Here is a 14,282-nt window from a genome sequence, read left to right on the forward strand (position 1 = left end):
GGAAATGTGGGGTAAAATGATTATTTTGTTAAAAAAAAAAGACCTGTAAGAACATTCCAAGTATGAATTACCTTCTGGATAATTTAAAGAAATCCTGTTCAAGATACTATGTTCTGTTTATCAGACAAGATGGCTTAGGATAAACATGGGACTATCCAATGTGATTCTTTTCTATCCCCACCTGTCAAACCTGGGAAGGTCCTTCTCTCTTTCTAAATATATGGCAGTTTGAAATCAAATTGCTCTGTATCTCTTTCTTTGGGTGATCTAGTGAGGAAGGAAGGAAATGTTTGTTTCTTTGTCACCAGATAGCAATAGCAATAGCAATAGCAGTAGACTTATATACCGCTTCATAGGCCTTTCAGGCCTCTCTAAGCGGTTTACAGAGAGTCAGCATATTGCCCCCAACAGTCTGGGTCCTCATTTTACCCACCTCGGAAGGATGGAAGGCTGAGTCAACCCTGAGCCGGTGAGATTTGAACCGCTGACCTGCTGATCTAGCAGTAGCCTGCAGTGCTGCATTTAACCACTGCGCCACCTTGGCTCATTACGACTTCAGACAAGCTAATGATCCATGTCCTGATATGATATAATCTCCAGGATATGGAATCTTTATATTCTATTTTCTCCTTCTGGAAATTCAAATCAATTTACATGGGCACATTTTTACATTAATTCAATAATAACAATAATGTAGAGTAGACTGGATAAAGAGAGTGGTCCCAGATCAGCCAATAGGTTTCCATGGCTGAATCAAACGGATCCCTCCAGTTCTAGTTTTAAGACTTTAACTGCTATTCCACTTCAGTTTATGGATCAATAAAACTATTCCTTGTGTCAAATTTAGAATACTGTCTTTTGAAACACACACATCTTGAAAGCTATTATACCAATTACAATGTTAAGTATCTATCTGAATTCTGGCACACATTAATTAATATACAAGTAAACAATGAGAACACCCATAATATTTAGAACCTAAAGTACTTTCTAGAAACTAAAGCACCTCATTAAGAAACTCAGACATAAATATTAGTGTATTTGGGTCTTGTATCATGGGGAACCATCAAACAGTGATTCTGGTTTCCACTGAATACAGGAAACTGCCTTATGCTAGTCAATCCATCATTCCATCAAGAACAGACAACCTATAAAGTTACAGATTTTGTGAACTTCAACTTTCAACAGATTCATGACAAATAGTAAGGAATGTCTAAATACTTTATAGTTCAGTTATGTCAGGTGAGTTACAATTGTCCTCTTTTCTGACTGGCATCAGTTCTTCTAGGATTTTAGATAAGAGTCATTTTGTAGCAGGGGACACAAGGGATTGAGCCTTCTGCATGGAAAACACTAGTTCTGGTTACTGCTCTTGATATTATATAACCTGTTTCCCTGAAAATAAGACCTCCCTGGATAATAAGCCCAATTAGGCTTTTGAGCGCATGCGCTAAAATAAGCCCCCTCCCCCAAAAATAAACCCTCTCCAAAAATATTGCAACACCGCAGCAGCCATGACATGACCACATTCACCGCCTCCTTCACCTCAAAAATAAGTGCTTATTTCGGGGGGTGGGGGTGGGGTCAAAAAAAAAAAGCCTGTCTTATTTTGGGGAAAACATGGTAGCTATTTTACTTATAAAATGCTAACCCAAACCACATTACAGTAAATGTTTATAATTTTCTAGGTTAATCGGTGTTGAGGTGAGCTTAATCACATTAATTATAAATTATATAGTGATGCTATCTTTCATAAGATTACTTCTTATGGCTACTTACGACTCCTTTGGAAAGATAATTGTTGACAAAGTCTTTCCATGTGATTTCTCTTCCAGAATTCCTGAACATAACATAATAGATTACCAAAGACCAGAAAAGAGAAGTTGAGATGAAATAATATCGGAACTCTTTATCATCCCAGGGAAAATCACCCTAAAAAGAAAAAAAAAGGCATTACTACCTCCAGAAGACAATTCTGTATAAAAAGATAACAATTTCTTATTTTATACTAACAAAAACAAGCATGTAGCTTTTTAAATATCCTACCAATTACAATATCTTTCACAGTGTACAATATCTTTCAGAGTTTTATATTGTTCTAAAAATATTTGAGTTCTGTACATTACCTGAAAATGCATTAAATGACAGGCACTATAAATTATAAATACAAGCAAAGATTATATTGAGATAAATACAGATGCTTTCCACAAACACTGAGTTTAGGTCAGAGACTTATAAATTTAAAACACAGAGTGGCATAATTTGTATTGCTTTGTACACTAATAAATAATTTGATTTAATAACATTTTCTTAAATTAACAGCATTCCAAATGGAATATCATATGTTAATGTATTTATTTAATAAGGCTTTTATGTTGCTCCAGTCCACAAGGACTTTGAGGAGTTTGTAGTCCCTTCTCTCCAGATACAAGATAGCAGCTTTACCACATTGCCTGTTTGGGCTAGGTTAAGAAATAAAACAGGTATCAGTGGACTCTGTGCTAAAGAATAATCTCTTCCAGTAACTTCATACAAAGGTGTATAAAAGGGATACAAGTGACAAGCCCTGCAGCACTCCATAACAGAGCAGCCCCAGGCTACTTTTCCTATCTCCACTATCACTGACTGGAACATCTTCTTCAGAAACCATTGTAAAACAGTGCCTGTTGTTCTTAACATTGGGGGGCGGAGAATGGCCATCAGGCGAATCACACTTCTGTATCTCAGTCCCACCACAGATCTTCCATATGGGCAGTCAATAAAGTTCTAGTACCATATTTAGTCTGAAGCCCAACTGAAAAGTATAATGAATGTTGGTCCACCTCAACAATCTTCCTAACAAAGGAGACTATATTATTGTTATTATTGTTGCTGGGTTGAGTATTCTTCAGGAGGGGATGCATCATCATTTACTTCAGATAGGGCCATTGTCTCTCTCAAGGATCCATTATCTACACCTCCAACCCAACTTTCTGCTATCTCTTGAAAAAAGAATTGGAACCTTTTGTAATCTTGACCACCAGTTAGAATCTTCTTTCTTGCCACCTTTTTTGCCTCCACCACTACCTCCTCCACTGCCAGATTTGGAAGGTTGCTGGGACTCTGCCTCCTTTGCATCTATAATAAACATACATACGTTTCAATGGAAACTATAAAAGATTTATAAAAATTATCAATCTGACATTCTCAGATATAGACAGTTCTGTATATGCAATATTTATACAACATTAATTGCTATAATAGTAGAACAGAGCTTCAAGTAATTACACCACCATTAAAATTATATTTTGCACATTTAACTTTAAACTGTTGGCTTATCAAGAAAGTATGCATGATGATGGAAATTTGATTGAGAAAATCTCCTATTACATCCAACATCTAATATTAACTGTTGTTGTCCATTATTTCCCATCTAATTGAATACAAATGCTATTATACAGGATAGTTTATTGCAATACGTGATGAGAAAGCTCCAGTGATTTTGGTTTGCCAATAATCTCAAAGCCAGTAGGTCCACAACCTGAGGTCTCTGAAAACCTAGAATGTAATCCTGGAGTCTTTCAAAAGTTATCGAATGCCAATTTTTAATGTAAGAAAAAAAGAGGGTGGGATAATTAACTATACCATTATAGAACAATTATATTATTTTAATTAGATTTAAACATTAACAAATGTTTATTTGGAACATATTTGACTTTTTTTTTTTGCAGGATGGCATTTCATTGAAAGAATTAGTGTAGTTTCAGCTTTGTTATAGAGAAAGATATCTCTGGCAACCACTGCCTTCCTTATGTAAGGAGTCACATGGCTTCTTTCCCACAAAGTACCGTATTTTCACGACCATAAGCCGCACTGAAAATCCTAAAATTTGTCAAAAAACCGGCAGTGCGGCTTATAACCCGGTGCGCTTTATGTATGGAAAAAGATCGAAAATCTCTCCCTCCCGATTTTACGCTCAAACTTGAAGTCCCTTGGGTAAGGTGACCAGTGTACATAAAGAAAAATAAAATAGTAAGATAGTGGGATCCTTCCCCATCAAGCTCAGAAAACAGCGATCCCACGATCTGTCCCACACCTCCTCTTTCCCTAAGAGGTGGTGGGGTGGGAAATCCTTGCCCATCAAGCTCAGAAAACAGCGATCCCACGATCTGTCCCACACCTCCTCTTTCCCTAAGAGGTGGTGGGGTGGGAAATCCTTGCCCATCAAGCTCAGAAAACAGGGATCCCACGATCTGTCCCACAACTCCTCTTTCCCTAAGAGGTGGTGGGGTGGGGGATCTTTGCCCATCAAGCTCAGAAACCAGCGATCCCACGATCTGTCCCACACCTCCTCTTTCCCTAAGAGGTGGTGGGGTGGGAAATCCTTGCCCATCAAGCTCAGAAAACAGGGATCCCACGATCTGTCCCACACCTCCTCTTTCCCTAAGAGGTGGTGGGGTGGGGGATCTTTGCCCATCAAGCTCAGAAACCAGCGATCCCACGATCTGTCCCACACCTCCTCTTTCCCTAAGAGGTGGTGGGGTGGGAAATCCTTGCCCATCAAGCTCAGAAAACAGGGATCCCACGATCTGTCCCACACCTCCTCTTTCCCTAAGAGGTGGTGGGGTGGGGGATCTTTGCCCATCAAGCTCAGAAACCAGTGATCCCACGATCTGTACCACACCTCCTCTTTTTCCCTCTCTCCCCAGGCGGATTTTGCAGTATCCTACCCCTGGAGTGGGGAGGAAATGTGGATTTCATAGTATCCTTCCCCTGGAGTGGGGAGGGAATGGGGATTTCATAGTATCCTTCCCCTGGAGTGAGGAGGGAATGGGGATTTCATAGTATCCTTCCCCTGGAGTGGGGAGGGAATGGGGATTTCATAGTATCCTTCCCCTGGAGTGAGGAGGGAATGGGGATTTCATAGTATCCTACCCCTGGAGTGAGGAGGGAATGGGGATTTCATAGTATCCTTCCCCTGGAGTGAGGAGGGAATGGGGATTTCATAGTATCCTTCCCCTGGAGTTTGGAGGGAATGGGGATTTCATAGTATCCTTCCCCTGGAGTGGGGAGGGAATGGGGATTTCATAGTATCCTTCCCCTGGAGTGAGGAGGGAATGGGGATTTCATAGTATCCTTCCCCTGGAGTGGGGAGGGAATGGGGATTTCATAGTATCCTTCCCCTGGAGTGAGGAGGGAATGGGGATTTCATAGTATCCTACCCCTGGAGTGAGGAGGGAATGGGGATTTCATAGTATCCTTCCCCTGGAGTGAGGAGGGAATGGGGATTTCATAGTATCCTTCCCCTGGAGTTTGGAGGGAATGGGGATTTCATAGTATCCTTCCCCTGGAGTGGGGAGGGAATGGGGATTTCAAAGCATTTTAAACTATACCTTATAACCTTCCAAATGGAATAATAATAATATAAGAATGGCAAAGAAAAAGAATAATTATGCTTTATATTTTTACTGTCATTTATTATCTTACAGGCAGACAGGTTAGGAAACGAAATGAACGAGTGGCCAGCCAGGCTAGGAAACGGAATGCAGGCAGTGGGGAAAACGAAATGAATGAGTGGCCAGTCTAGGAAACGGAATGCAGGCAGGGAGGGAAACGAAATGAACGAGTGGCCAGCCAGGCTAGGAAACGGAATGCAGGCAGTGGGGAAAACGAAATGAATGAGTGGCCAGTCTAGGAAACGGAATGCAGGCAGGGAGGGAAACGAAATGAACGAGTAGCCAGCCAGGCTAGGAAACGGAATGCAGGCAGTGGGGGAAACGAAATGAATGAGTGGCCAGTCTAGGAAACGGAATGCAGGCAGGGAGGGAAACGAAATGAACGAGTGGCCAGCCAGGCTAGGAAACGGAATGCAGGCAGTGGGGGAAACGAAATGAACGAGTGGCCAGCCAGGCTAGGAAACGGAATGCAGGCAGTGGGGGGAAATGTTGCAAAAAAAAGTGTGGCTTATAACCCGGTGCGCTTTATATGTGGAAAAAGTTTGAAAAACTAACGTTAATTGATACTGCGGCTTTTAATCCGGTGCGGCTTTTGGTCGTGAAAATACGGTATATAAAACTGTAAACATCTGATTCTGGATTTTTTGAGCTTTTACAAAGTTTGCATCTACCCAGCCACTTCAAGTTAATAACCTAAGAAAAATACTAATATTCAAATTATGTGATTATGCTACTACCATTAGAACATGTAAATACTGAGGGAGACAGTTTTGTAAGCAATTTACAAATTACAGATCGCCCTTCAGGACGATATCAAGAAATGAACTGGTATGACTAATGTTTCAAAGACTGTTTGTAATTTTCCAGCATAGTATTGGATTTCAATGACAAGAAGCAATGGGTGGAAGCTTATCATACATTTCCAAATGTATTTATTAAAACATCTGTACTAATGTTATGGCCTGCAAAATAGAAGGCTGAAAATTCAGTTTCATCTCCCAGATGCCCTGTGGATCCCAAGGAAACTAAGATAAGTTTAGCCTAATAAAGAGAAGGTTTAGGAATGACATGATAGTTGTCTTCCTATACTTGAAAGACTGTCGCTGTGAAAAGATGGTTGATTTGTTCTCCAAAATAGCTGAAGACAAGACAAGACGCAATGAATGGAAGCTTATCAGAGGGAGATCCACTCTGGAACTAAGGATACATTTCCTTAGTTCTAATTTAAAACAATTAGAACAGCTTGCCTACCGGAATTTTAGGTGCTCCCTCACTGGAGGTTTTTAAGAAAGAACTGGACAACCATTTCTCCATGATGGAATAAGGACTCCTGCCTTGGGCAGTGGATTGAACTGAATGACACCCAAGATCCTTTCCAACCTTATGAGTCTATGATTCCTTGCATCCTGCTCCTATTCTTGCTCTGAAGTAGCAGCTTAGGCATTCCTGCTGCAACCATAACCCTTCAGGGAGATTCATTTGGCATATAGCTCCTAATATTAGTGTGCAAGACAGATAAGATTCTTTCAATCTATGGTTCTATCTAACAACTAAAACATCAAAAATCAAATGTTGAAATGATTTTGCTGGTGCCATATTATGTTTTTATAAAGAGCCGAGGTGGCGCAGTGGTTAGGTACTGCAGGCCACTTCAGCTGACTGCTATCTGCAGTTCAGCGGTTCAAATCTCACCGGCTCAAGGTTGACTCAGCCTTCCATCCTTCCGAGGTGGGTGAAATGAGGACCCAGACTGTGGGGGCGATATGCTGACTCTATAAACCGCTTAGAGAGGGCTGAAAGCCCTATGAAGCGGTATATAAGTCAAACTGCTATTGCTATTGCTATATAGTAAAATCCCACTGTAGCTGTAGGCATTAAAAATGAGATATTCAAGCGGACTGACAAGGGTTGTTCTACGGGCATTTTAACTGCAACTTTCACATTAGCTAAGAAAGAAAAAACCATGAAAGGTGCTAGAAATTTAATTGCAGATCATCATAGCAGAGTCTTCACCACCTCCAATGAATATAGTTTGAATTATCAATGAAGGCTATACACCTATAATTTTGTAACTTATGCAAAGATTAACAAAGATTTCCTGGTATCATGCAGGAAAGAGATATAAAAAATTAAGCACAAATTTCTGGCTACCTAGAGTAGAACCTCTGGTCACGAATGCTTTTGACCATGAACAAATCAGGTTCCAACCAAAAAGTTCACTTTTTTTCTCCTCATGACCGATTTCCCCTTCCATGCCATTTTTTTTGAGAGAGAGGGAGGGAGGGAGGGATGGAGGGAGAGAGAGAGAGAGAGGGAGGGAGGGAGGGAACTTAGAATCAGTTTCTCTCTCTCTCTCTCTCTCTCTCAGTTCTCTTACATGACAATATGACTGTTTGCAGACTAGATTTCCAACTATATTATTTGCTGTGATTGCTCAGCTAATTCTGTTTCAGCTACTCTATCAGTAATGTCTTCAGGGATGAAAAGGTTAAAATTAGCAAGATGGCAGATGGACTATTACAATACAGGCCTCACTTCTTTAAGTAGCATACAATGTTGGCGGATGTACAAAAGAAGTGGAACTTCCATCAACCTTGTTCTTCTATACTCTTGCTGATTTTGACACCCTCTACCTATGAGCACTATTGCCTTCCATGTTACCCTTTTTCTTTGCCCTCTTATTATTTATAACCACAATTGAGCCCAAAATTTACATTGCCAAGCAACACAATAGTTAAGTGAATTTTGCCCCATTTTACAACCTTTCTTAAGTGAATCATAGCAGCTGTTAAGTTAGCAACACGATTGTTAAGTGAATTTTGCTTCCAGATTGACTTTGCTTGTCAGAAGGTTGCAAAAGGCGATCACATGACCCTGGGACACTGCAACTGTCATAAATATATGCCAGTTGCTAAGCATCTGAATTTTGATCACAGGACCGTGGGGCTGCTGCAATCGTTGTAAGTGTAAAAAACAGTCATAAGTCATTTTTTCCCAGTGCAGTTGTAACTTTGAGCGGTCACTAAACAAATGATTGTAAGTCAAGGACTACCTGTAATATACACAACAGTAATCAAATAATCAGCTCTTTGCTTTCGAGCAATACCTAATATATAACAAATCTGACAATGAAATAGCAATTTAATATGAAGTCAAATCTGAAATGTGCATTAACACAATATATTTTTTTCTAGCTAAAAGGTATTCACAGAAAGTAAAATAACACAAGTGAAGAACAGAAAGATTATCTTTAGAGAGAGTCATTTAAACCAGTTTAAGCACTGAATTATAAAACAACAAACATGCGTACTAGTGCAAATGATCATTTGAGTTAATGAGTACTAAAATGGAAGTAACCAAGTGAATATTCATTCTACATACAGGCCTCTAATGTAAGAGCGTCTTGGTACCTTTGGGTTCCTCACTGGGCTCTTTCTCATCATTAGGTTTCTTTCCCCCAGGAAAATATTTTTCAAATCCTATTAAAATAAAGCAGTGGAAATAAAACGACCTTGACATTGATGCCTAAGACAGTAAAGTTTCATTATATAAATTATCAGGTGGCTTCCAGGTGCAATTCAAGGTGCTGGTTATCACCTTTAAAGCCCTTCAGGGCAAACAGCATTACTAGTGGAGGGACCATTTACCACAAGCTGCTTTTGCCCATTGGGTGTAATCAAGAAGGATGGGTGTAATCTATAGATTCTGTCCATCAAACAGGGTCAGTTTACCTATCCAATAAGCACAACAATTTGGTTGCAGCAGCTGTCTTCTGAAATGATACCTCTCAAAGATTTGTGCAGCTCCTACCCTCATGATATTCCAGAAACTGGGGAGGGGGGGGGAAACAAAGCCATGGAATAAATAGGGTGATGGAGGAGCTCCTTTTAGTTTAGATTAATATTTTCTAGATTAAGACTGTATTTTCTTTTTGTGTGTGTGTATGTGTAAGCTACCCAGTTAGCTAGCCTTGACTGGGATTGATTAAACAAACAAATAAAATAAAACTCCCATTAATAAAAAAATGAGACATACTTGTAACTTTGTTTTTCCATATTTTTATATTCCTAGATACTTAATTCCATCAGCTGACTAATTCAGTTAAGCTACAGTTTGTTAAGCAAAGGAAATATACTTATTCAGGCTTACAAACACATTCCTTTTCATACCAAAAGAAGAAGAAAAAATTATCCCTGGCGGATTCCAGTATGAAGAAGAAATAGACAAGATGACTTCTGATTTGTGCTTTATAATGATTTTTGACATTCAAAATTTGTATATATGTGCACATTTCTTATAAAAACAAAGCCACATTTAAGACTACTGTATTTGATTCAGTTGACATAAAGAAAGGGACATCAAAAATCAAATATTTACCTATATTATTTAAGGAAATGTTTTAAAACATTTATAAATAATAATATAGTAGACATTTTGATATTTAGCTAAAATGTTACGTTTCACTTTATATCATAAAGACAACTCAATGTATTTTCTTTAGTTTCTTTTATCAATATTAAATTGGACATTAATTGTTCAATTTTTAGATATCTCATTTGAATTTTTTTTTAAATTAAAAGAAAAAAGTATTTTGATTTGAAAGTACCTGGAGCTAGAGAAAGTTTTCAAAAAATTATGAACATACATGCATAATTCTATTGATATCATTGAATTTTAAGATGTTGAAACTAAAATTATAGAATAGTTGAAGCATGCATATTATGAGTTTAAATCTCATTGCACATTACTAGCTTCCAGTAAGTATTACCGATATTATAGGATTTCAGGAAGATGTAGCTGTTGCATATTTTTTTAAGATGATATAACAAATTTTCCAAATGGAAATGAAAATTTCATTGATTATATTTTAAACTTTGCTACTTTTTAATAAAATGCAGAAAATGATAATAAATATATGAAACAATCATATTTTGAACAATCTTTTGAAATTAATGAGTTAGATTCCTTTTATCTCAGCTAATTTACTTAAAGTGACTGAATTTGAATATTTTTTAAACCATAAAACAATCTGCAAATCACAGTTTCATATCTCTCTCTTACCATTCAGAATAAGTCTTGTTACCTGTATGCATACTTTTACATAACAATATGTAAGGTATATGGCATCACTATTATATAACAATAATTACCTTTTGGAGGTTGGGAAAAGAGTTTTTGGTAAGCAGCAATTACATTTACAAGGACACTGTTTCTGTTTGTAGGAACCTGGGAGACCACTTTATCATGAAGCTGAAAAAATGAGAATGATCATTGTAAGAATGAAAATCTTTTCAGATCTTTTTAGTACAATTTTAGGCACATTTTAAAATAACTTACGATGCTTACAGTAAGTCATTCAACAATGGAAGTGTGACGAGATCCTGACAGATGAGAATGTAATTAAAAAAATATTAGAATGTGCAGAAATGGATAGACTAATGCTTACTATTAAGGGCAAAGAAGAAACTGAATACTTTTTGACATGGGACTTATTTTATCAATGGTTAGACAATAAAAACAGAAGTTAGAAATGCAGGGACTTAAAAAGGATAAATATTAAAATTGAAGTTTGATAAAATAGACAAGCTAAATATTATTGTTATTATAGTATCAATGTTATTGTGATGTTATTGTAAGCATTTTGATTATGATTGCCTAAAAACAACTGTACCCAGACAACACACAGTTTGATTGAAATGGAATTTTTACATGTTATTCAAATAAAATAAATATAATATTAAAAAAAGATGCTTATGGTGAGGATTACTGGTAAACTGCATCCAATATTGTTAGATTTGAATTTACATAAACCTATCCAGGATTATATCTCACTGATGTCACACTTCCATTATATTGTACATTCCCTAACTTCTTCGGAATTCCGATGAGAGCCCCAGGAAAGCAGTACTTCAAAATGGCTTTCAACATCCAACAATATCACACCCATACAGGAAGCACATTTGGAATTTCTTAAAAGTTACATCAGCCTCATGTCTAATAATAGTGTGATCACCAGAAATGATCAGAACGCCCATGAATGAGGAGATGAGGAATAGATAATCCCTGTTAGCTCTTCCTTGATATCTATGTGAGCCATGGAATACAAGTAGTTTTCACAATTAGCACAGAAATAAAAGTGTCGTAAATGGGAAATAGAATGCTGTAGCAAATATCTATGGAGATTCTCAGTCATCCAGACCATGGTGGTCTCAAAGATGCTTTTTCAAAAGGCGATTGGGTTGTTTTTTTCCTTGAAGGAAAAACAGACCATTTGCCTTTTGAAAAAGCATCTTTGAGACAGAATGCTGTACTGTATACTTCTTCCGGCAACAAATTTAACAGAAGTCTTATTTTTCTGTTTAACGATTTTAAAGTTACATAAGGTTCATATATTGTGCTAAACTGGGATTCACTGAGTAACAGAATATGAAGGACTGGGTTATGCAAGCAACAAACAACTATACGTTTTTGTGCTGGTTTTGAACATCTGAGGGAAGCTTCCTTTCTACAACTTACAATGGAACAAAACTTCTTTAAGTTAATTTCTTTCCCAAGTAATTGTCAGGGTTCCGACCATGCCCTAATTAAATCATGAGTTGACATTAAAAATATTAACTGTCATTGTAGAAAAATATTTTTTCTACAATTGCTTACCAGATAACTAAAGCATAATTAATAGCTACTAAATACCATGCGGAATAAAATTCTTTCTTCCTTATGGAATCAGGCACCCAAGCATTTTACGAGAATCCCAGCACATGATGAGAGAGATGGGGATTTTGTTGCACTGTAATGTGTTTTAAACTTTCTGATGATGTTGAGGTTCACTCTTAAGTCTGCCAGAGAGGACGCCCCATTTAAAAAGATTATAGGATATTCATTAGTATTAAGGCTGCCCTAAAGGGAGCGATCCTGATCTGAACATGCAGATCTGTTGCGTTCTTGCCGCGAGCAAAAACGCAAGCTACGCAAATGTGCTTCGTCCCGGCCGCTGGCTCAGTCGATTCGGGTGATTAGGGGCTCAAGAAGCGCTTATGGGGGGGAGGGGAGGGCAGCAATGGAGGAAAGAAGATACCCATCTGCCCTTGCCCTGCTTATCATATGTGACTCACCTGTCTCAAGGAGCGGGAAGGGACAGCTCGACCTCGGGACCAAAACTGCAGCTGAGGTCCGGGGACCCGAGTAGGCGTCCGCCGGCAACAACCGCGCGACAGCCACAGACAGCGATGAGCCATGGCTCCCCCCCAAACAGGCCTAAAGGCCCCACAAGCACAACTCTCTCACGCCTCCTGAAGAGGCTGGACCACGCTCCTGGCGCTCCGTTTCCGTCATCACGTCGACGTCCTCCTCCTCCTCCTTTTTCCCATGCGCGCGCAGAGCGTCTCTACGCCTGTCATTTGCCTGCGGGCGTCCCGTTTCTTTTTGCAGTCCTTTCTTTTTTTCTAAATTGTGGAAGCGCCGCTGTTTCCCAAGCCAGTTTTCGTGCAACAGTGCCTCCGTGCTTTTCCAGAAGGATCTTTAGGAAATAGGAAAAAGATCCGCTAAAGTAGCCCAAAATTCGGACCAAAATAGCATAAATAGAGAGAATAAGTTTGAAAAGTTGCAAGTTTAGAATTATATTTGCAGACCTTCTTCATACATAATCAGTTTCGCAGAGGAGGATAAAGATGACTTTTGTATGCTTTTGCTTCAAGATAGTACAACAACAACAACAAGGCTTGAACAGAGCAAGTAAAATATAACTGGCTTGTTTTCTTTCAGAATTCTTAGAAAACACCTGATGCTGGAAACTGGGCTACTAGATTCTAGTTTGTGAGGAATACAAGACTCACTGTGTTAAAGAAATTGCTCAATAATTAATGGGATTTATGTTCAAGCAAGTAGAAATGAAATTGTGGCAATTTTGTTAAATGAACATGAACTGTTTTCTAATTAAATGGTAATTATCCAGGAAATAAAAACATGGTTTCAAGTCTGCTCCCAATCTGAAAAACCTTTCTATATGTCTATGGAGAGTTTTAGTCATCCAGGTCATGGTTGTTCCAAATGTGCTTTTTCAAGAGGCAACTGAATTTTCTGGTTTTTCTTTGAAGACGTTTTGCTTCTCATCCAAAAAGCTCCTTCAGTTCTGACTAGATGGTGGGGAATGGCAGGATTTATACTCTTTGCAGACAACTGGACATTTGCATTCTTTTAGTCGTTGAGGGCACCTTTTTTTTTCTATACTTCAATTTTATAATCACATGATAGGTGTGACTTGCTGACCCAGCTTGAACTGGACTATATAAATGTGATACTCTGAGTTCTAGGACATTCTGACAAGCAGCAAGGGCATCAATAGCAAAAAAAAAAAAAAGGTTTATCTTGGTCTTTGTTCACACTATTACATCACCGCATGACTGATCTACCTTTCCTCCAGAAAAAAAATAGCTTGGAAAGGACTTAAAAATCTGTTTTACTAAAGGTTTTTAAACCAGGGAATAAAATAGTTTAAATTACAAGGAAGTTGATTTATACTGGGCATCTGGGAAAAAATTCTAACATTAAATACTAATCCAGTTGGCTGAACTACAGATGTCTGAGGTTGCGCTACATATGGTAGTAATACTGTACATTAGGTAACAGCTGAAATTGCACAATGCTCATTGTCAACTCTGACCAAAATACCTACTAAGTGAACATGCCCATCTGATAAGGCTATGCGTTTCTTTTTTGTTTTAATTAAAATTAGTGATCCAATACGATTAATTATTAAATTCGGTGGATTTAGCCAGGCATATTTTAAAATGAGGACATTCTTCTTTAAAGTGCTGCCCATTCGGAAGTAAGTTCTATTCGCAGTGCTTC

General features: G+C 38.3%; 1 protein-coding gene across 1 annotated transcript in view; it reads right to left on the minus strand.

Annotated features, from left to right (window-relative positions):
• The window catches only part of AFG3L2 (AFG3 like matrix AAA peptidase subunit 2), a 29,965-nt gene extending 17,224 nt beyond the window's left edge, over window positions 1-12,741 (minus strand). The window contains exons 1-5 of the mRNA XM_014076480.2: window positions 12,548-12,741; window positions 10,586-10,685; window positions 8,846-8,914; window positions 3,002-3,117; window positions 1,780-1,932 (exon numbers count right to left, since the gene is read on the minus strand). Coding sequence (XP_013931955.2) covers window positions 1,780-1,932; window positions 3,002-3,117; window positions 8,846-8,914; window positions 10,586-10,685; window positions 12,548-12,670 — 561 coding nt within the window. The 5' untranslated portion in view covers window positions 12,671-12,741. The remainder of the gene's footprint in view (window positions 1-1,779; window positions 1,933-3,001; window positions 3,118-8,845; window positions 8,915-10,585; window positions 10,686-12,547) is intronic.
• Window positions 12,742-14,282: the final 1,541 nt, after the last annotated feature.

This window comes from Thamnophis sirtalis, unplaced genomic scaffold, assembly GCF_051295495.1.
Source record: "Thamnophis sirtalis isolate CommonGarterSnake01/CBP01778 unplaced genomic scaffold, rThaSir2_p1.2 scaffold_2, whole genome shotgun sequence".
Classification (NCBI taxonomy): domain Eukaryota; kingdom Metazoa; phylum Chordata; class Lepidosauria; order Squamata; family Natricidae; genus Thamnophis; species Thamnophis sirtalis.